The sequence below is a fragment of the Lasioglossum baleicum genome, chromosome 7 (genome assembly GCF_051020765.1).
Source record: "Lasioglossum baleicum chromosome 7, iyLasBale1, whole genome shotgun sequence".
In the NCBI taxonomy this organism is placed as follows: domain Eukaryota; kingdom Metazoa; phylum Arthropoda; class Insecta; order Hymenoptera; family Halictidae; genus Lasioglossum; species Lasioglossum baleicum.
Window position 1 is genome coordinate 3,532,846 of NC_134935.1, and position 24,117 is coordinate 3,556,962.

Below are 24,117 nucleotides of genomic sequence, written 5' to 3' on the forward strand. Positions count from 1 at the left end.
TTTGGCTCGACAGAGTTTCCTAAAGACCGGTTTAAGTTATCAGCTGTTTATATTAGGTCTAATAAGCATAATGGATTAACGTTCATTTCAAGTAAAGAAGCAGGTCTAAAAATCTGTAAAAAACAATAAGAATTTAGGTAAAGTTAACCCTGGCTGCCATAAAACCATCGAAAGCGTCCGCCATGCAAGGTTTACATAAACGAAGAGAACTTTTAGGACAACCTCATGTTCTAATCGGCAAAGTACTGACAATTTGAACGCTGTTAATCGAAAACAATTTCAATGCAGACTCGAATGTTATTTCGAGGATCAGCCGCATCTGTCGGTCGACTTAAATCGAATTTCTGAAGCGGTTGCTGCACAGTCAACGATCACTATACCGGTCACTTTTCGTCCCCTGAAGGAGACCAAATACCGCGAGTGCTTAATCTTCAAAATCAACTCGGTGAACGAGAAGAGAATAGTTATTACTGGCGAAGGAATACCTTACAGGGCAAGTATTCATCGCGAAGTCCAACGATCGAGTTGTTAAAACTTCGGTGGGAACGGTAGGCGAACCTTGAAACGACGACTTAACCTCCTCTTCCTCCTCCGAGGAGGAGGAACTTTGCTGAAGAAAACTTAAACAATTCAGCTTCTGAAAAATGCTAAGGGAGAATCGAAGTGAAAGCTGCTGAGGCAGTTCGCGTGAACAGAGAAAAAAAGAGCATGAGATAATAGGGCTAACTTGTCCCCCCATTGGGGAACGTATGCGAGTGATAGTTGTCGATTCGCGCGAAACTTCGGTAGAGAAAAGTTCTTACATGAGCGACTACACACTTAAATAGCTTTCGAACTTAGAAACTAGCAGTAGTGGAGGAACGTTGTAATTATCTCGCAGAATGCAGAAGATGCGAGGAAAATTCAACCATGATAACTACAGTCAAGTCGCGATATTTTTCTGCAACGTTCTACCCAGAATTTATACATTGCCTACCCACTCCACTGCCGGCTGACGCCGCACAGTGGGACAAACCGATGAATTCTGTGTCAAAATCAAAGAACTTTCGATAGAAATGAAATAGAGCGATGACTTTTTTTTATAATTAAAGCTGAAACATTGCAGAATATGGGAAAAATAGAGACTTTATTGTACGAACGTCTTGTAGTCTTGAAAAAAGTCGTTAAACTTGCACAATTTCAAGAAAATTGTGGTTTATCCGGTACCACGCGCGGAGAAAATTGATTTTTGACAAAACATAATTTCTAGTAGATTTTTTCACGCTGATTTCAAATCTAGTCTCAAAAGTCTACGGCCTCAGGGTTTTGCAAGAAATATTTAGATTTTTGTGAACAAAACTAATGAAATCATTTTTTGGTAACCTCAACCTAGTTTGAAGGTACATATATGTATTGTATTCTCATATACAGGGTGAGTCTCGTAACGTGACGATCTCAAATAACTCGTAAGTTATTTGTTGTACAAAAACAATGTTCAAACAAATGTTGTATGGTTCCTAGGGGGACATACAGTGTTGCAATCTGATTTTTGTTACTTGAGAAAAAAGTTTCAAACAAAAAATGACACGCATAAAAAGCTCTACAAAAAAGGTTACATACATTTTTTACGTAAATCTATATTTTTGCTGTTATGACCTAAAATAACTCGACGGGGGTCAAATTAACTCTGTCAAACATTTTTTTTAAATATAGTTTTTTTATTTACTTCCGTAAATAATAGGAATTTTGGAAAATACTTCAGATAAAAGTTGTAGACATCATCAAAATACACATTTTATGTTGTATTGATTTTTGTCATAAAGATAATACTTTCTGAGAAAAATGATAGGTAATCACTTATACGGAGCCACCCTCGATTTCAATGATCGCATGATTTATCCATTACTATTTAGTTCAAATTCTGTATGACGGCTATATAGAATGCAAAGATTATGCGATCAGAATTAGTTTGGATTAGGTGGTGGTGGGGGCGGAGAGGGCCACGCAGACGAAAATCCAGGTTATACGAGTGATATGAAGTCTTGAACATTTAATATCGTTTTTCTCAAAAACGATTGTCTTTATGACAAAAATAAATACGACATAAAATGTGTATTTCAATGATACCGTCAACTTTTATTTGAAGTATTTTTCAAAAATTACCATTATTTACGGAAATAAATGGGAAAAACTATGATTTTTATGGTTTCTTAACGGTTTCCACAATAAAATTTGCGCCAGTTTTCACTATCATATTTGTAATCAGCACGTTAAAGTACGTAAGAGTCCAGAGTATAAGAAAAATCGGAGGGTTGTCGCTTTCGGAAGTTTATCCAGTATCGGTCCATCATAACTGTATCAATCAAGCCCGAAATGTAACAGTTTCAAACAGTTATTTTCGGGGCCATTTCAAGCCCTGCGTAGAGGTAAAAAAACGTGTTAGATATCGCTGTTATTACGAAACGTGCTTTTCAGATTCGACTGGTGAATCCGCGAGACAAGTTGATCGATCTGAACGCCGTCCCCGTGGGTAAAATGGTAGTGAAGAAGATCGCGGTGTTGAACGAGGGTTTGGCAGCGGTGGACGCGAGGTTCGGTCTGACGAAGTATCTGTCCGCTTACGAGAAGTATCGGGAGCGGGGGAAAGCTTGCACGACGAATGAGCACGAGAGATTCAAACAGGACATGGAGAAAGCTTCAATCGTGGAGACAAAACGTTCCTGGACCGACGATACGGAGCTGCAGACCAAAGAGGGGAGGCTCACGGAGATTCTGCAGATCGAACCGGCTTCGATTACTCTGCACCCGAACAAGAAAGTCGACGTGACTGTGAGATACAAGCCTGTGCACAGAGCGCCGAAATTCACAAGGAAAGTGGGCATTCAAATGTCTTCGATCATACTTCCGCTGTTTATGGTGCACGCAAGCTGCGTCGGAATGGAATTTCGACTGAACGGCAGCCTATTTTCGTTCGGAACGATCGTCGCGGGCTGCACCAGGCAGTCCAAGATGATCCTGATGAACACCGGGGACATAGGCGCAAGGTTCGTCGACTGTTGCCGGACGTTCATGCCGCGCGACAGAAAGATAGACACGATCGGGCAATCGGGACACAGTTAACGCACACAATAATTCATTTAGATTCAAATGGAACACGACGAAATTGCCGGCAGATTTTACGATCAGCCCCGTGTCTGGCTATTGCTCCCCCGGAATGGATGTCAACTTCGTTATCAAGTTCCAACCCTGTCGGCAGTGCAGTTTAATTGAGGGTGTGGTGAGTGGACGACCCCGTTTCCCGTTCCGGCGGACAAATATTTCGAGCAATCTTTTAATTACAGTGTCCACATCTCTTGCGAATCCCATCCACTTTCCAATTAATTAACCTGTTAATCAGGGAAGCCGGCGGAACTTGCCGTCCCTCGCCTCTGTTTGCGTTTGCTTATTTATTTGCCGGGAAAGTTCCTCAATCCACATCATGAGATTGATTTAAGACTGAATTGAATTACGTCGGAGAGAAAGTTCTTACGGTTTTTGTTATTTTGATTTTATAATAACAACCGCAAGAATTTTATTTCCGACCTAATACTTGCCGCACAACTGCGAGCTATCGTTCATGTTCCCTAGAACTGCAAATTGAATGCATTTTTACGACAAAAAATGGGAGATTAGAAGTATACAGGACGACCCATTAACTATTGCCACCTACACTACCGCTCAAAAGTATGTGGACACTTCCTTTTTCTCTACAAAACGTGGTTTAAGTTAGTAGGAAAAATATTTAGATCCAGGGACCATAACTGTTATAACCAAAAAGAAAAAAAGTCATAGGATATTTGACACATATTTCATCGACTAAAATCGTATTGGTTACAGATAAGGATTATAAGTAAGCGAAAATTTGTTCTCTTGTTGGTAAATGTTATCGTTGAGAGAAATTCATTTCGATCACTTATAACTAGACTGCGGATATTTATACATTTATGGCTTCAAAACATTTTCAAAAAATGCTAAAATATAAAATTCCACAGACTTCAATAAGACTTTTATTTATTTCAGATCTATAAAGGCTACTATCACTGAAAATAAAATATTATTTCTGTCCACTTACTTGAAATTTGCCTGCAAATATTAAAAATTGCACGAACATCCGCAGTCTACTTATAACAGTTATCAATGAAAAAAATTTATTTCGATCGCGCTCATAATAGTTGTCGATGAGAGAAATTTATTTCGATCGGTCATAACAGTTATCGATAAGAGAAATTTATTTCAGTTATTCCTTGAGATTGAGATAAATTTATTTCGACCGCCCATAACAGTTATTGATAAAGGAAATTTATAATAGTTATTATTAAATAGTATAACCTTCAAATGGTAGACAATCAATTATTTCATAAATTTTTTATTTGTAAAATTAATTACTACAATCAAAATTTAATGTAACAAACAAAAACAGATTTTGTGTTGATCTTATGGTCTGTTGATTCGTCTTGTTGTACGAAAACCTTCTCAATGAATTTCACAGCCTTGCTCCATCCGAAAAATAGTAACCCAGTAACTCAATAATATAATAGTATGTAATAGCAATAGTAACTCAATAATTAAATAACCAAAATGAATTTTCTCATCAATAATTATTATGAACACGTGAAAAGAAATTCGATCACCGATAACTGTTATGAGCGATCGAAATAAATTTCTCTCATCGATAACTGTTATGAGCGCTCAAAATAAATTTCTCTCGTCGATAACTGTTATGAGCGATCAAAATAAATTTCTCTCATTGATAACTGTTATGAGTGATCGAAATGAACTTCTCTCATCGGTAACTGTTATGAGCAATCGAAACAGTTTTTCATCATGGATAACAGTTATCAAGGAGGATCCAATTTTTTGAACACTATTAACTGTTATTTGTAACCAAAAAGTATAAAACTTGACATTTTTTAATCATTTTGTTCTTCGAATTTTTTCCTTTATATTTTCTGTACATTATCTTAAAGTAAATTTTTATCATAGAAAATTTTAGAATAACTGTTATTTTTGGTCCCTGTTTAGAACAATTTTGTCACTTGTAATTATTCTTATGTATATTGTGATATCACAAGCAAAATAGAATTTGTTTTTATGTACAAATTATATAATGACATTACAATAATATACTTTTGTTCGAAACATTTTTTCGTACAACAACTAACTTACGAGTTATTTGAGATCGTCACGTTACGAGACTCGCCCTGTATACATAGAATGTAAAACTGTATCAACACGAATATGAGTTGACCATAAATTCGTAGTACGTTTGGAACAGTATTTTATTTCTAATTGCCTTTTATTGGTTTACTCAAATTACTCGAAAGTGCAGCTGCCTTTTTGTTGCAGCAATTTTTTCATTCGTAAATAATATTAAATCATCGTCATACGCTATTGGAAACATAAAAATACGTTCTGCAATAAAAGAGGTATTACATGGGAGTGCAATATTAATTCCATTTGTTATCAAACTTCACGTAGTAGTTTTTTGCGTATGAAGATTATTTTCGTATGAAGATTCAGCTTATCGCGTTGGATAGTTGGATTACATCTTACGCTGATAATTTTCAAAATAAATTTGGAACGTTCGAAAAAATGAATGAAATATGACAGATGTTTGGTAATTCGAAACTTTCAGGCGACAGTAGAAATCGAAAAGTACGAATCCCTTAAGATAAAAGTCACCGGAGGCTGCTGCAAACTGCCCGAACCAATCGAGACTATCGCTTTCGTGTCGGTGGTTCGTCAGCAACAAACACGGGCCGTGAATATTAATAACAATACAAAGTTACCTTGGAAGTTGTTTTCCGAAGTGACCGGCGACTACTTCTCCGTTGAAGAATCTTTTCACGTTCCAGCGAAAGATGTGGGTTATTGCATGGTCACTTATACGCCTACAATGATGAACACCGAGGATACTCAGCATACGGTAATTTATTCTAATTCATTTTGTGCATTTCAATATTTAGCATGTTGACTCGTCAATGGCCGATTCACAAATTGTCAACGGCGCGGCGTCTCGAGAGCCATGATGAATGTTTACTTTCGCTAATCAGTTTCTTCATGCTCATTTGCTCATACAATTCGCTATTCTCGATGTGAGAGCGTTTCAGTGAAATACCGTTTACTTTGTGCAACAATTCAGAGATTTTAAATCGTTTTGCCATTTTTAGGGCTTGTAAAATACCGTTATAAAAAAAGAATTAAGGTGGAGTGGAGTAAACCGCCCTAGTTTTTGCAAAGTAGAACTTTAAACTGACGTATTTTCAGTCTGGTATGTAAAAACTTAACGTTCTTGGTATCAAACTCTTGCTACAGTTATTACTAATGAATTAGTATTATGTAGGATTCTAATTTTACTTGAAAATTATCATTTTGATAGGATATTGTACAGAGTGTCAACTAGCAGGCACTTGCCCCGAAAATGGGGCAAGTCCATCTCTGAGAGTTAAAAATGCCACAAAAAATAGTATCCGCGTGGATAACAAAAGTATAAGTTAATACTCATATTTTCAATAATGAAATCACAATAACAGTAATATTTATTCACTTATAAAAACAAACAAGCTGATTACATATTTAATGGTAATGTTGAAAACAAAATTTATCACGATTATCACAGTGTGTACTTATAGAGTCTTATGCGCTGATTCCGAATCTGTCCTTAATTTTTCTCCTAGACCTAGACGAACAGTTCTTGAGAAACATGACTTTGAAAAAAAATATATTTTTCAACTTTAGACAAATATTGTGATGGTATTATAAAAGATATTGAATTGTTTTTTGCAGCAAAAGATTGTGTAGACTTTCCCGAATACAGTCATATCTGATACTAATACATTATGAATGTTTAAACATGTTTAATCAATCATTAAAGACGGAGAGACACCACTTTTGCAGCAACTTTTCAGGATATTTTTTAATTTATCTCAAAAAACAAGGGTTCAGCGGAAAATCGAACTATACCAACTATGACGTTTTTTCCCGAACCAGAAAGCAAAATATCTTCACCCAGCATGAGTTTGCCAATTTATGTTGAGATCGCGCTGGTGGTGAGCGCCACTGGCGGCAACTTATGCCGGGCGAAGATATTTTGTTTTGTGGTTCGAAAAAAACGTCATAGTTGCACACTTCAAAAGCTGATTTCTCAAGATGAAAGTCTGCTGTATCGCGTGGTATAGTTCGATTTTCCGCTGAACCCTTGTTTTTTGAGATAAATTCAAAAATATCCTGAAAAGTTGCGTCAAAAGTGGTGTCTCTCCGTCTTTAATGATTGTTTAAACATGTTTAAACATTCATAATGTATTAGTATTAGATGTCACTGTATTCGGGAAAGTCTACAGAATCTTTTGCTGCAAAGAACAATTCAATATCTTTTATAATACCATCACAATATTTGTTTAAAGTTGAAAAATATATTTTTTTTCAAAGTCATGTTTCTCAAGAACTGTTCGTCTAGGAGAAAAATTAAGGACAGATTCGGAATCAGCGCATAAAACTCTATAAGTACCGCCATCACAATGTAATTGTGAAACAAATTTGGTGTTGGACAGTGTTATTCAACGATACTTTAACTTACTTTTGGCACACACCAAATTTTGTATATTTAGTATAGACAGATCAATATCTTGATAAATCTTCAGATCACTGTGATAATCGTGATAAATTTTGTTTTCAACATTACCATTAAATATGTAATCAACTTGTTTATTTTTATAAGTGAATAAATATTACTGTTATCGTGATTTCATTATTGAAAATATGAGTATTAACTTACTTTTGTATCCACTGTATGTCACAGTACAGAACTGAGAATCGGCTTAGATTTTGACTTTACTGTATTATTGTTAGTGCCGGATAAACAGTAGTACTCAACTAGAATGATACACAATGTTGGATACTTTGAAGAGCAAACAGATCATTGTAGTCAAACCATAGGAAAGACTGCTGATATGCAACGTGATTAATAATTTTTATTTTCTTATCCTTTACAGGGCACACTCTTGATTAAATTTCCAGACGAAAGAACACCGTTGATGTACTCTCTTCGTGGCAGCAGCTTGCCACCGGAAGCTGTGACCAAAATTCATCGACAATTCCCTGCTAAAACAAAGTACATCGAACTGTTGCCTGTTCATAATTGGCTCGACAAACAGCAACGATTTTACTGTAAAATTGAGCCACTGCTTACCAACCCGATACAAATACAGGTGACACTTCGAAGTAGCATCCTCTACTCTAACGCTTCATTTTATTTTCAATTATTGGGTGAGTCTTGCCGTTTTGTTGCAGCGGATCCCGATCTTCAATTTCTCCGGCAATGAGAGAATCGATGTTCCGCCCAATAAGTATCGCGACTACCGCGCAACATTCCACTCTTTCGAGGAATACAACTTTCATTTCAAGGTACCTTTTTCAGTTGTCGAACGTTCTACTTCGACAAAGCGCGTTCTCGGAGGGTTGAAATGTTTTGTTTCGCTCAATGGACACAGGTAACGTTCACCAACGAGGACAACGAGTATCAGTTTTACGAAATCGAGTACAACGTGACGGAACCGGACGTGCTGGAATCTATCAAATTGTCGACCTCGGTACGGACCCGAGTGTGTCACAATTTGACGCTGGAAAATCCCCTGGATCACAGCTCGATCGTTTATACTGCAGAGTGTCTGGATCCTTACGTCACGATCGAAGGTGCGCCGAAAGTCGTGCAGCCATGTGCAGACGTAAGTCGTTTTATAGAATTTTATTAAGATCATATTAAGTATATATGTATATGTACATATACATATACTATAAACAGTGAGTGTAAAAAGTATTCGTTCGCCCTTTAAGATAGAATAACTTTTTTATAATTATAACAAACGACCTGATTTTTTATAATCAATTAGAAGCATTCGTTTACGAAATGATATGCAAAAAAAGATTTTCCAAATAATTATAATTTACAAGGTTACATGCAAAAATAAAAAAGGCATTTTTTAAAACTTTTTTGTTTGGGCCCTTAAAGAAAATTTAAAATATATGTTTTGTAGATCTATAGTAATTACACACATGCTAAAAATTTCATCGAAATCGATTACCATACACATGAGCTACAAGCGGTTAAAAATTGTGAAAATCGTAGTTTTACTTTTGATCCATTTCTGCTTAAAATCCACAGAATCGTACGTCTTTCGATGCGTGTCGTTTTTTCCTGCGATTTCGATGAAATTTTCAGTATACATTCTGTCAAGAAAGTACCTGGAATCAATCATTTAAAAAGCCCGCTTAAAGGGATTGTTGAAATTCTTTTTGTCGCTAAGTTGGCACAACTGTCCACTATACTCACGCGGAGTTTGAGCGTCACTTGTCATTCAGTTTGTTTACAGTGCGTCATTTTGTCAGTTCATCTCAAGTGTGTTTTGCGATTTTTACAATGGATAAAAATATCGAACGAAGAATCTGTAATTTTTTTCGATTACCGCGGTGTTGTGCACTCGGAATTCTTGCCACAAAGTGAGACAGTAAATAAAGAATATTATCTGAGCGTTATGCGGCATTTGAGAGAGCAAATTCGTCGAAAAAGACCAGATCTGTGGAAAGAAAACTCATTCATTTTGTACCACGATAACGCACCATCTCACAAGGCTATCATTGTGAACGAATTTCTGGCCAAAAACTCAACAAATCTTATCGAGCAGCCACCGTATTCCCCTGATATGGCTCCGGCCGACTTTTTTCTTTTTCCAAAACTCAAATTACCACTTCGAGACACCCGTTTTCAGTCGATAGATGACATAAAAGAGAATTCGCGGCGAGTACTGAAGTTGATTCCAAAAAATGCGTTTAAAAAATGTTTTGATGATTGGGTTATTCGTTGGCATAAGTGTATTATTTCGAAAGGGGCCTACTTTGAAGGCGATACAATAAATTTGGATGAATAATACATATTTTGTGTTTCATTCCCGGTCCTTTTTTGACAGAATGTATGTATAACTAACATAGATCTACAAAACATATATTTTAAATTCTCTTTAAGGGCTCAACTAAAAAAGTTTTGAAAAATGCCTTTTTTATTTTTGCATGTAACCTTGTAAATAATAATTTTTGGAAAATATTTTTTGCATATCATTTCATAAACTTCTAATTGATTATAAAAATCAGGTCGTTTGGTACAATTATAAAAAAGTTATTCTATTTTAAAGGGTGTACGAATATTTTTTACACTCGCTGTATATGAATTTTTATATAATCTTGTAGAACCATTCAATTTCTGTTGCGATGGTCCTCCGCATATTTGCTGGAGACATTTTAATGAACATCTGCGCAGATATTAACCCGAAAGAGAAGAACTATTAGAATCATTCTTCAAATTTTGAATTTTTATTTATAAAAGAGGGAAATTGACTTTTTTTATGTAAAATTTATTACCTAAGAATCTATCCTTAACACTTTAGCTCTAAAAAGTCGATTTAATAGGGTTTTTAAACTTATTACTCAAAAGAGAATCTATCCTTAACACTTTAGCAGTAGAAAGCCTATTTAATGGGTTGTTTAAATACGCTGTCCAACAGCCAAAAAGTATTTCGATTTCCACTATGCGATTTTTATAGATTTTTCGCGCTGATTCCAAATCTGTCCTTAATTTTTCTCCTAGACGTACAGTTTTTGAGAAAATTGAATTTTTAAAAAAGACATATTTTTCAACTTTGAACAAATATTGTGATGTTATTATAAAAGATATTGAATTGTTCTTTACACATGTTTAAAACATGTTTAAACAGTCATAATGTCTTAATATTGGATATCACTGTATTCGGGAAAGTCTACAGAATCTTTTGCTGTAAAGAACAATTCAATATCTTTTATAATAACATCACAATATTTGTTCAAAGTTGAAAAATACGTCTTTTTTAAAACTCAATTTTCTCAAAAACTATACGTCTAGGAGAAAAATTAAGGACAGATTTGGAATCAGCGCGGAAAACTCTATACGAATCGCATAGTGGAAATCGAAATAAAAAAAAAGTTGAAGTTGGACCGTATTAATAGATAATTTTGAAAAATCTACGGCACATAGCTAAAGACTTTTTAATGAAACCTTCAATAGCAACAGCAATTTTCATTGTGAACTAACAAGTCACGCTGAACAACGTCATCTAATAGTTTTATTTAAGATTGCAATGTGAAATAAAATTTCTATGCTTTATTTTGGTACAGCACAATTATTGAAAATTCTATTAATAGGCTTCCGGTAGGTAAAGAGTTAACTCGAAAATGAATCGTTTCTTCCGACCTAGAATAATTCCATTCTATATAATATTTTTTTGTGAATATGAAATTGATATAATACCTAGTGATTAGCTACCAACACATATATTTAACAATGTAAACAATATTTTGAATAACGGCACAGCAATTTTTAATGGTGACTCTGAGTTGCCACTCGAGTGCTAAGGGTAAAATAATCATCCTGAAGAATTGATTATCTCTAGGTTCAATTTGTTGGTCCACGACCAAAATTGCAGTTCCTATTAGAAAAGCTAATTCTTGGCTAGATGTTTTTCAATTGCTGAATGGTTGCCGGTAGTTGATATGTTACGAAACATCGCGAATTTAAGTGACCTAGTATGAAATTATAGGCACACGTAACCGTGCAATATCATCCGTTGTTGCAAACCGAAGAGACGGTCGTCAAGCTCGACATTTACTGTCAAGAGCTCGGCCATTTTCCGTACGAATTAAAATTGAAAGCCGTGGCTGCGAGTCCGGAAAAAGTGACCCGTGTGAATGCTATACTTGGGACCACTTGCACGTTTCCGCTTCCGGTGATGAATGGCACCACCCACAAAGCCGTATTTACGATTGAAGTACGTCGTGCACGAAACTATACTTATCCCAACGAAACGGAAGAGATTCCTTTTATCTTTTGCGATTAAATGCCAGCCACGGATGCTTTATAGGTGGACAACGATTGTTTCGCGAGTCCAAAACACATCGAAGTAGCAGAATCAAGTACTGGAACGATAGAAGTCACTTACGAGCCTTACTGTACCGAAAATGTGGCCGCCACGTTAACCGCCTCGTCTACACTCGCAGGAATATTTGTGTATGGGTATCATTTTCTGTTTTAAGAGCTATTTTTTATTGTACGTGTCGTTTTTAGTTGACTTCTGAGAGAGAATAGTATAAGGAATTTATTGTTTTGTATACATGTTTGAATGTACAGGCTGTCCCATAAATGTTGTACTTCCATGAAAGGGCCTTCCTGAGGTCCTTTAAAGTAACTTTTTCCTTCACAAAAATGTTCTTCGCTGCCTCGTTACAGAGTTATTAACACTAGAACTACTGACAGTTAAGACAAAGCTATTTCTATCGAAACCAGTCAACATGACTGGTATTTAAAAAATACGTAATACAGTAAATCCTCATTTACTTTCCGGGGTCGCCTGTGCGATCACTGTCCAGTGCCTACCCACTCCACTACCGGACAACGTCGCGCCTCGCCGCAGGCCGGCGATTATTGATGTCGGCTCGGGAATATCGGTGTGAACGCCACTACATTGACACCATGAATCGAATGTTCAAACTTCTTAATTTTCATTTTTTTATGGGATTTTCACTAACTTATTTCTGGCATTTTTCTGATTAAAACAAGACCAAACACGATATAATTTCAACTGTATTTAGTGCATTTAATCGACGATGAAAGTTTCGAACGCAACGAAGAACAACGTATAGGACATTCTTTGAACTGTGCCGGCGACGGCGTGTTCATGAGCTAAAAAATCAAAGTCCTCATATCGATTTTTAACGAATCTACAATGTTTATTAAATGTCCATTACATTCGAAAACGATAATATTAATTAAAGTTATTAAAAACTCTCGTTACAATAAGCGTTCAAAGATCAAACTTTTTCAGATACGATTTATCACCGAAAAAATTCCCTTTCTTCATAACGGTGTCCTGGAAAACCTACTGAAGATTAAGTGCCCAAGTTTTTTGTATATAAAGAATGTATATCTATGTTAAGAACGCACCAGGAACTAAACATTAATGTTCATAATCTTTTTGTTATAAAAAATATACTTAATCAACTAAGGGAAATCGTTAAAGTTTTTCATCTTTGATAAGTTAAAATGTATACAAATGTACATGCTCTAACAAAGTGAAACATTTTCAGCAACGTCTCCTCTAAAAAATCCTGCAAATTTCGCGTCCATACTCGTCGACTTTTGGAAATTATGATGGTTTAAAGCGTCGCGTGACACGCAGTTTCGCGTTCCGCGGCGAGTCGCGTTGCACGAGACGCATTGACGACCACTCAGCGGCTCTTAAGAGTGTAAAACCTAACCCAGACCTATCTTATGAATTTTTTAGATTATACGACCATTGATAAACATTCGAACTTCTTGCTAACTTAGTTGAATCATTTGTATTTGAGAGATTATCACATCATTGCGGAAGAAAATGTAATATGAAGTAAGAATTTTAAAATGAAATTCCAAAACCAGTTATTTTGATGGGTGTGGTAGTTCTAGTGGTAAAGAAAAACACGGGCCAATCAGAGCGCGTCTACGTTTTTCGTTAGTAACTTCACAAAGCCGCGGAGAATATTTTCGCAACGAAAAAAAAGTTACTTCAAATGACTTTAGGAATCGCTTCTTTCAAGCAAGTACACCATTTTTGGGACACCCTGTATTTCAAAAAGATACTGTGTAATTCTATGCATTCATATTTATTTTCAATCATGTTATTATCATATGCTCTCTGTAACGTGTAATTTAAGATGCCTTCATCTATACGATGAGATCAAAGATAATCTTTATCTGTAGATAAATATACATTGGGTTGAAAAAAAGGTCCGTAGCATTTTCAAATTAAGAGTCCAAGGTGAAATTAAGGTATTTATTCATATGTTTATTCAATAACACGAGAAGTTACCTCGAAAATGCTAGAAAGTAATAGAACAGAATGGAAAATATGTTATTGAGTAAATCTCTCCATGAATAAATATCTGAATTTTAGCTTTCAATTTTTTATTTACAAACGCTACGAACTTTCATTCCAACCCAATATAACGTTAATTTTACGGATTCAAACAAATCCTTTTGTACGCATATTCTACACACTTATACTTAAGTATAAAGTACAAATTGTTTGTAAATGATAAAGAAGAATACCCCCTTAAAAAGAAAAATTGAAAAAAATATTTAATAATCTTCTGCTCCGTGTGGCTAGGTTCCCTTTGATAGGTGGTTCCTCATTACCAAAACCCTCCGGACCTTACATCGTCACCCAAAAGTCGCCGGTTTCGATTCGCTTCAAGAACGTTTTTAAAGAAACCAAAACTTTCGAGTTTTTTGTCGACGCTCCTGCAATTTTTGCCTTGGATAAGCAATCTGCTTCACTGGATTACAAAAAAGTATGTTTTTCGGTAATGTTTATACCTGGTTTTAGACATTTTGTTGATCTTTTAAACGTTCTTTTTAAGTATATCGATGTCAATGTGAGGCTTCTTGGTGAAGAAGAGAACAGTACGGAAGAGCAGTATCCGGTTACAGGAAAGCTTGTAATATATTGCACTGGTCATGGTCTTTCTAACATTAATTGGGTGTACTATCTCAGAGGAATTTTCGAGTGAAGAGAAGATCAAATACACAATTCTATAAAATGAAATGGAACAATTATTTCCGAAAGAAAGAGAAGTAGAAATACATTATTCATAATTGACCTGTGGAACTTTATGCAAACTTCCTGTTTGATCAATTATTTTAGAAAAGTCGGAATAGGCGAACCTTGTGATAAAAATCAAATATACATATGTCGTATTCATTTTAGTTAGGATGTTCGGTTTCTTGAAAATATTTCAAATTGTGTACTTACCATGTAAGTACACAATGTACACATTTATGTACATTATACAGGGTGTCCCAAAATTCGTGAACTTCCCGAAAGGGGGTGGTTCCCGAGACCATTTCAAGCGACATTTTCCTTTGCAAAAATGTTATCCGCGACTTTGTTTAGGAGTTATTAACGAAAGACACGGACCAATCAGAGCGCGACCTAGACGCGAGTTGCCACAGTCGGCCAATCGACAGTTAGCGCGCCGCCGAGTCGACTGTGCCAACTCGCGTCTAGGTCGTGCTCTGATTGGTCCGTGTTTTTCGTTAATAACTCCTAAACAAAGCCGAGGCGGTCATTTTTGCAAAGGAAAATGTCGCTTGACATGGTCTCAGGAACCACCCCCTTTCGGGAAGTTCACGAATTTTAGGACACTCTGTATACATAAAAATGTACACATTTATGTACATTGTGTACATAAATACATAAAAATTTGCAGTCTATTTACAACAATATATAAAAATTGCATTTTCATGTAGAATTTTTTTAACGAAATCACGAAGTTTCACATCTAATGTGTTTATTTTACTGTTTATTTCGTGTAAATATCTCCTGTACTCATCGATGTACACGATCGTTCAAAGAAAGAAAGTTTAAACAATATCGAGCAACTTTTGACCGATTTTCAACTTATACGAATCTACAAAACACATTTTTTAAAATTTCGTCACAAGACCAGATAAAGAAGTTGTAAAATTAAGTAACTTTTAATATTTTATTTTTCTGTTTTCTATTGTGTTTTTCCATTTTAATTTTCGCTGGGTAAAATAGTATTTTAAATAGTAAATAATAAATAATCGTATATGTTCTAAAGTATGCGTACAACTTTAAAAATAAAATATTTTCTCAGTAAGCAATCTGATCGATTTTGGATGAGCATCTGCGTCAATAGAAGTATCGCTTTCTGCTGGCAGAAAGAGCCGGCATCTGGCCGGCACAAGCTGACGGCAGAAGGAAGGCAGATCGGTCCTGAATTCTGCTTTCGTTTAAGACAGCAGCACGGTCGCACTAATGTGGCGAATACCGTTATACAGGCGACCTGCCCTGTGTAGTACGGAATTTTATTTATCGCAACTCTAAAAGGCGGGATTTTCTACCATTTGCATGTTGGAAAACTTACACATTAAACCGATTCGATTCGATGCAATTCCATTCTGTGAATTCTCACCGTACACGCGAGAAGGAGACTATACTTCGCGACCTCGAATATTGTTACAGATCGAACATTGCAGAAACCAGTTTTGCAGGACGCTATGAAGACTAAATTCCGTCGACAACGCTACTGCACTAAACGTAAAGATACCTCGTCTTTTACCTTACGGGCCGACGAGGCGTTCGATACGCTTTACATACGCATCGTGTATGTCTACTAACGCGATCGAACCACTACGTTGTGGGTGGTTAGCCCAAAAAATAATACATGCTGGTGAAACGCAGTGTTACGTTCCCTGCATTTAGCGCTCACACACCATTAAATGGTTAAAGGCACGCGTGGCTACGTTCAGGTAAACTACAGTGATTTCCGCCATCGTAAGTCATGCCCAACACCATGGGTTGCACCGCGTTAGATGCTAATACGATGGTCACCATGACATTGTCGTGCATACCGCCACAGGTGACGTAACTTAATACGTCTTCTTTTTGTGTACGGTATTGTCGTAGGACAGCGGAAACACTTGTTCCATTGCTGGAACGGCAAACGAGTTGTGGATCATAGCACACTGCGGGAGATTGAACGTAGTAACGTGCACCGTGATTTTGCGCGAACTGCTTACGGCAACTTGGCCTCAGAACGTACCAATACGTTTCTTCTCTACGTAGTGGTCCGGTGGGCGTATGCTCCACATTTTGACGGTAACAAAAACTCTAAAGTGATATAAAGTGTCTCTGAAATTTAATGCTCGGTGTTACGTGCGCGACTGGTTCTGCAATGTCAGTCATTTACTCTAAAACGAGGTCGCGACTCATCTTATTAAATCTTATTAAAAAAATTCTTATTAAATAAATTAAATATTAAAGATTTTTTAGGTGTGTATTCCAAAATGCATGTAGGCGCGATCGTAATCCCGCCTTAAAACAACGCGTTGATATTTTTCGCAACACTAAGCCAATCGCAACAGCAATTTCTCGCTAATTCCTCACACAGATATGGTGTTTCGCGGTTTATTAATTCATTCGCGGCATGCAGTAAAAATGGCAATGTCTTTGCCATTGTCAAAAACGGTGGCAAAACAAATTCTATTGTCACAACGCTAATTCACAACCCGTTGTGATTCTCTCGGATTTCTAATCGAAATGAAGGAGAAGCGAGACGAGACAGCTAGCGACTGAGTTTCCAAGCCCATAGGATCTACCCCGAATCCAAACGCAATGACACCATCCAACTGCCTGGACGTCGTAACGCCAGGACAGATGCGCCCCTTCGCTCAAAGCGTTAGGGTGGATTTATAGTGAAGCTGCGAGCATCGATAATAGCGGCGCGGCGAAAACAAACCAACATGCGTGACAACATTTCGACACATACTAATGAAAAAGTACATATGTATTTTCATTGTTATTCTTTTTTTTTCACGGCACAGCTCACCTCGCTGCTCCACTATAAATCCACACTTAGTTCAACTCGCGAGTATACACTCCACGAGCTGGCCGCTTCGAGTATAGACCGAAGCCTAGTAACGCTGGCTTTAGCAGCCAGAGATGGTGCCACGCGGTCACATACTGCGAGGTCACCCCTGCTTGAAGAGCAGGTGCGGACCTCCACTAATCTCGTCCCAGACATTCTCTACTTCAATTTCGATTTTCACCCGATTTTCAACCCGTTGTGATTCTCCCGCGACCACTTTTGCAGTGGATCGTTGCAGCTGGAGCATGGGCCCCTGAAATGTCGAAAGACTCGAACGCAAACGCGATCCTTTTGCCACGCAACGCTAATTCAACGGACAGAGATCCAAAAGACTATTATAGATTTTGCGCAAAATAATTATGCAAAGTTTAAACTCTTATAAAATTGAAATATCTTAAATATTGCTTCAAGTAGGAATTAAAATGAAATGTAATAGGAATCGCGACTATTTCATTCGCAACGCTAATTCAACGGACAGAGATCCAAAAGACTATTGTAGATTTTGCGCAAAATAATTATGCAAAGTTTAAACTCTTATAAAATTGAAATATCTTAAATATTGCTTCAAGTAGGAATTAAAATGAAATGTAATAGGAATCGCGACTATTTCATTCGCAACGCTATACTCTAAACAATCTCTATTGAAGTTAATGGAAATCGCGAGTATCTCCGCAACGCTAACTTTGATCTTTGTTTTAAAAAAAAACTAATGCAACACGCGTGGTTGTTTCGCAACGCTACTGCAAATCGCGGACGTGCCCATCTCCGCTGATCGTTGGGGCGGCGAGGCCTGCCCAATACTGCCCATTCTTTTAGCCTCATAGCCTCTTCTTTTTCTTCGGCGGTCCACCAAACATCTGAAACCCTAAACGTGCTCGCAGTGAAAACGATCGACACCTTCCGAAACGAATCACAAGTTTCGAGAGGAACCGATCGTTTCGCTGATACGATCGAGCAGGTGCGCAGCGTTTCGAAACCCTAATTCGCGCGCGTTCGTGTCCGCGTCCGCGAAAAGCTACACGAGCAGGAAGTATCGAGCACGAAGCATCAATTCGAACGTCATGCCTCGTTCGATTTAGCTTCGAGACAAAACTTCGAGCTCTTCCAGTGACTGACTACCGCGCGGCCTACCCGAAAGAGAAAGCGGTAGCCAGCCCCAGCCCCTACCTACTAATTAGAATAAACAGTCAGACCAAGAAGGTAAGTTACCTACCTACCTAGCCCTATATTTAAGAAATGGCAAAAGACACAAGCTCTCCAACACATTCGCAACACGATCTCCACACAGACGCCAGGGTGCAAGAGCCTAACATCTAGAGAGAACGTCCCGGGACGCCTCCGACACCCTAATGTTCGGATCACAAGCACACTCTAAGGTACGTACCAGATTTCTTGAAATCGACTGACAATGGCAGTGATCATTGCGAAATAAATCAATAAATCGAAAGAACATCTGAATTGACATTGAATTAAATTACGCGTCATTCTGAATACTGCACATTATTCTTAACGAATTGAGAAAGCTATGCGCGCGTATATTCCACGAAGATCCATGTAGCATGTCACAGATCGACAGGAATATGCGCTACCGAATCTATGTAGTTTGAACAACGGACGCAATTCCACTGCCTAATAACACACACACACACACACACAAGTGGAAAATATGTCGTGCACAATGCACTAACCATTGTCAATCGCCACACATATGATTAAAAAACAATATTCCATGTACCCGTTGCTCTCACCCTCCCGAGTAACACCTGTGCACGTGAGAGGATTCGAGCAACGAACAGGGAACGTTAATATCCTGAAAATCCTAACTAAAAGAATTTGTTAGATTTTATACGGTTCTTGCATTTTTGAAAAATGACTCTACTTTGAATTTAAAATTTAATGTTAATTTACAAATTGAATATTTAAGAGAAATTTAAAGAAAAGATATTTTAGAGAAAACGGTAATGGAATTTTATCGTCGAATAAAAAGAGATCGAAACAGCATTTCGATACAGCAAACTTTCGAAATAATGAAAGAGTACTCTGCTAAATGTAAAGTAATCGTCAAAGGTTAATTAGTTAAGTAATTTTGCTTTGTCTAAAGAATCGATCCGTCGCGAATCGTCTTTTTGTACGTGGTATCTATCTGTATAATGTTTCTGAGCAATTCAAAATATAATTTTGAAACGATTATGTCAATGATCAAAAGTGACTCTAATAATTGTGTTCCAAACTATGAAATTGTTGATTTATAAAAACAAAAAAATGACGTACAAAAAGACCCTACCTAGCTAGGAAACAAATTACTACCCAAGGGAACGCCTGGCGTTCTCACGGGGTCACTGTACTCGTCTAAATTATCTACTGTAACGTCGTACCGACGTGTTGCGTCGGTTTTGTTCATATGAGCAAATTCTCGCCGTATATACATATATATATATATGGTATACTTATACATGCTTATACCTCCTTCGTAAAATCCAAACCGAAATCGCGTTTAAATCCGTACACAGCGATATGTATATATATCTTACGCGTATTTATATATATATATACATATCCCCGTGAGCGTGAACATAGGGAATCGGAAAAGACGCGATAGTCACCGGTACAAGCGGACGCCAGCATGGCAACCGCGAGTACAAGTGTACGTACATCTAAACCGTCGTCTCGTTCAAACAGCGAAAAGTATACATCGACGACAACATATTCGTCCGTACTTCGTACGATTTAGACAAAGGACTTCGCGGTTCACCGAATCCCTATGGTCCGCGCTCTCATTATAAATAAGACAAAATCGCGCGAATCGCTCTCCTCCTTCCAGTTTCGGAATTCATACCATTCAGTTCTCTAGCGTCTTCAGTCGAGTTCAGTTTAATCGCGTTTTCGGACTTTGTTCCAAATCGCTCACGATATTCAGGTCGTATTCCACCTTACCATTTCTACCATTTCCATTTCAATTATATTTCAATTGTTTCTAAATTATCTGTCGAGTTTGCTCGTGAATTCTTATACCATACTTACAGATATTATTTCTGCGCTATTTTGTTCAAACGAGCTCGCTCGCTTTATAATTCATATTACAATTGCTATTTCTGTGCTATTTTGTTCATACGAGCTCACTCGCTTTATAATTCTTATCACAATTGCTATTTCTGCGCTATTTTGTTCACACGAGCTCGCTCGCTTTATAATTCTTATCACAATTGCTATTTCTGCGCTATTTTGTTCACACGAGCTCGCTCGCTTTATAATTCTTATTACAATTGCTATTTCTGCGCTATTTTTTTCACACGAGCTCGCTCGCTTTATAATTCTTATTACAATTGCTATTTCTGTGCTATTTTGTTCATACGAGCTCGCTCGCTTTATAATTCATATTACAATTGCTATTTCTGTGTTATTTTGTTTGTACGAGCTCGCTCGCACCATCTTTCATATTACCATTGCTATTCCTGAGCTATTTCGTTCATATGAGCTCGCTCGCATCATTATTCCAACTATAATTGTTATTTTTGCGCTATTTTGTTGCACGAGCTTGCTCGCATTATAATTCAAAGCTACAATTATTATTTTGTGCTATTCTGTTGTACGAGCTTGCTCGCACTAGAATTCAAGTTCGTAATTCTTATTTTTGTGCTCTTTTGCTTTGTACGAGCTCGCTCGCAAACTACTGAATTTTATCCTGTGCTATATCCCTAGTAGCATTTACGGTTGGCGTTTCGTTGGGCCTACGTTGGGGGTTTGCGTTGGGCAACCGTTAGAAATGTCGCTCTTTTTTGCAGTTGGGCCAACAGTCAGGGCCAACGTTGGGCCAACGTTCAGCCAACGTTGCGCCAGCGTCGGGCCAACGGTAATACCCAACGTAGGGCCAACGATCACGTCCAATGTCGGGCCAACGGTAATACCCAACGTAGGGCCAACGATCACGTCCAATGTCGGGCCAACGGTAATACCCAACGTAGGGCCAACGGTAATACCCAACGTAGGGCCAACGGTAATACCCAACGTAGGGCCTACATTACTATAATACGAAAAGCCAACAAAAGGATTCTTTCTGTAGGGTCAATTAATTATATGTATACATATATATATGTGTATTATAAAAATATTTTATTTTTATATCTCACAATCAGTCATTTTGTGAGGTAACAATTTTTGCCTCACATATTATATTAATATATAAGTACTAACTTATTATGCACGCTAGCATATAACGGATTTCTTACATATATATGTACGAAATGTATACATATATTACATATTATAAAAGTAAGATTCCTTACATTACATATTATATTACGTACATAACACACATTGCACATTAGTAATATGACATTACATTCATATTACATACATAACACGTTGCACATTAGTAATATGATATTACATTCATATTACACCTCTTCAATAGTTCTGATAATTACAACAGTTCCGCTTAAGATGGTGAAACAAGAATCGGATAACGACGTACTTAAAATACAACTGTTTTTCGCAGTTATAGATATTGGCGTAGCTGCATGGCTGATGATCAATCGAACACTTGTGCCTCAGTAAAATCTGAAAAATGACATAGAAATTAATCTTACAACAAGAAAAGCAAAAGGAAACAAAATTGTTAATTGCAATTGAATGCATGCATAAATTACACACATTCTTTAGAAAGTATCTACAATACGTGGTAACACGTATAATTAAGTATAGGTATAAATAATTGTTAAACTAAACCACTCATTACTAATTTAACAATATACTTACAAATATTTGGCGTAGCTGCATGGCTGATGATCCATCGAACACTTGTGCCTCAGTAAAATCTGAAAAATGACATAGAAATTAATCTTACAACAAGAAAAGCAAAAGGAAACAAAATTGTTAATTGCAATTGAATGCATGCATAAATTACACACATTCTTTAGAAAGTATCTACAATACGTGGTAACACGTATAATTAAGTATAGGTATAAATAATTGTTAAACTAAACCACTCATTACTAATTTAACAATATACTTACAAATATTTGGCGTAGCTGCATCCATATGGCTGCTGTTCTACCGAACGATGATGCTGAATTGAATTAAATTAATGGTGTTGAATTAAATTCCACCACTTTGTACATTATCAAAATTTTTTGTTAATGAAATGAAGTAGAACACGCGACACAAAGAACGACCACTTCGACAGTTCGACACAGCACAGAAGAATGAAATAGTGAAAATCGACAAATACCAAATGACGATCGACGCTACATATATCTTGAACGACGGGTATTCGTCGTTGGTCCTATGTTGGGTATTCGTCGTTGACCCAACGTTGGGTATTCGTCGGCAAACTGACGTAATTTTTCTTCGTTGGCCTTATGTTGGTTATTCGTCGTTGGCCCAACGTTGGGTATTCGTCGGCAAACTGACGTAATTTTTCTTCGTTGGCCTTATGTTGGGTATTCGTCGTTGGCCCTATGTTGGTTATTCGTCGTTGGCCCAACGTTGGGTATTCGTCGGCAAACTGACGTAATTTTTCTTCGTTGGTCCTATGTTGGGTATTCGTCGTTGGCCCTATGTTGGTTATTCGTCGTTGGCCCAACGTTGGGTATTCGTCGGCAAACTGACGGTAATTTTTCTTCGTTGGCCTTATGTTGGGTATTCGTCGTTGGCCCTATGTTGGTTATTCGTCGTTGGCCCAACGTTGGGTATTCGTCGGCAAACTGACGGTAATTTTTCTTCGTTGGCCTTATGTTGGGTATTCGTCGTTGGCCCTATGTTGGTTATTCGTCGTTGGCCCAACGTTGGGTATTCGTCGGCAAACTGACGTAATTTTTCTTCGTTGGCCCTAGGTTGGGGATTTGTCGGCAAAACCACTAACCATGCCCCACCATTCCCCAACAAACTCCCAACCGTTGGCCACCGTTGGCCAACCGTAAATGCTACTAGGGATATTTCGTTCGAGCTTGCTCGCAAGCCGTCATTATATTTTGTTTCACGAGTTCTGCTCGCAAATCATCACTTTGTATCCATTTTGGTTCATTATACTTTGTTTGTTTAAACCTATTACTTCGCAGCTTTATTCAGCAACATCCTGCTCCTCGATATCGTCCACTTTTAAAGTGTCGTTCCCAGTGACCGGTTAAAGTGATCGCGAAAGTGAGTGTGCGCGTGGTGTTTCTTCGGGTTGTTCGACTCCGACCTGTTCCGCAAATTCCTTAGACTTCCTACGTCCGTTCTTCTAACCCTAAAATTGGTGTATCAATCGTGTACGTCTGAGCCCAGAGGGTGCTCGGTACCGAGAGAACGCTAATTCCCTTCGATCGAAATCTCCTGTCACAAATCGAGCAAACCCACGCGTTCGGACGAGTTGCACACACCCGCATAGTGACACTTCGACCACTGGGAACCATCTCTACTACCGCGACGCGTGTTAGTTCTACGCGGTGTTCACGACGGACGACGTCCGTCTCGGTTCGCATTTATTCCCCTCTTCGCCTTTTCAACAACGACGAACACCGGTATCGGGTCCCTGATCAGACGTGGACGTTACGCGCCACGTGGATCTAAGATCGTCTTAAATAAATTGGTCGGTTACGTCCCCGCCCCGTC

The 24,117-nt window shown here is 37.6% G+C and overlaps 2 protein-coding genes and 1 long non-coding RNA gene across 3 annotated transcripts in view; 2 read left to right on the plus strand and 1 right to left on the minus strand.

The window, feature by feature from the left end:
• The window catches only part of LOC143210501 (hydrocephalus-inducing protein), a 34,595-nt gene extending 32,685 nt beyond the window's left edge, over positions 1-1,910 (plus strand). The window contains exon 24 of the mRNA XM_076427391.1: positions 289-1,910. Coding sequence (XP_076283506.1) covers positions 289-532 — 244 coding nt within the window. The 3' untranslated portion in view covers positions 533-1,910. The remainder of the gene's footprint in view (positions 1-288) is intronic.
• A 267-nt stretch (positions 1,911-2,177) lies between these two features.
• Positions 2,178-14,964, plus strand: LOC143210350 (hydrocephalus-inducing protein homolog). Its single transcript, XM_076427128.1, has 10 exons — positions 2,178-3,023; positions 3,121-3,256; positions 5,654-5,944; positions 8,010-8,225; positions 8,308-8,421; positions 8,508-8,741; positions 11,640-11,867; positions 11,961-12,106; positions 14,241-14,424; positions 14,494-14,964. Exons 1-10 carry the CDS (start codon positions 2,515-2,517, stop codon positions 14,641-14,643), a joined length of 2,208 nt encoding a protein of 735 aa, XP_076283243.1. The 5' UTR covers positions 2,178-2,514; the 3' UTR covers positions 14,644-14,964.
• Positions 14,965-21,589: 6,625 nt separating this feature from the next.
• Positions 21,590-23,069, minus strand: LOC143210310 (uncharacterized). Its single transcript, XR_013009234.1, has 3 exons — positions 22,539-23,069; positions 22,282-22,340; positions 21,590-22,083 (listed from the first exon to the last, which is right to left on the minus strand). It is a non-coding gene; the product is annotated as an uncharacterized LOC143210310 (long non-coding RNA).
• Positions 23,070-24,117: the final 1,048 nt, after the last annotated feature.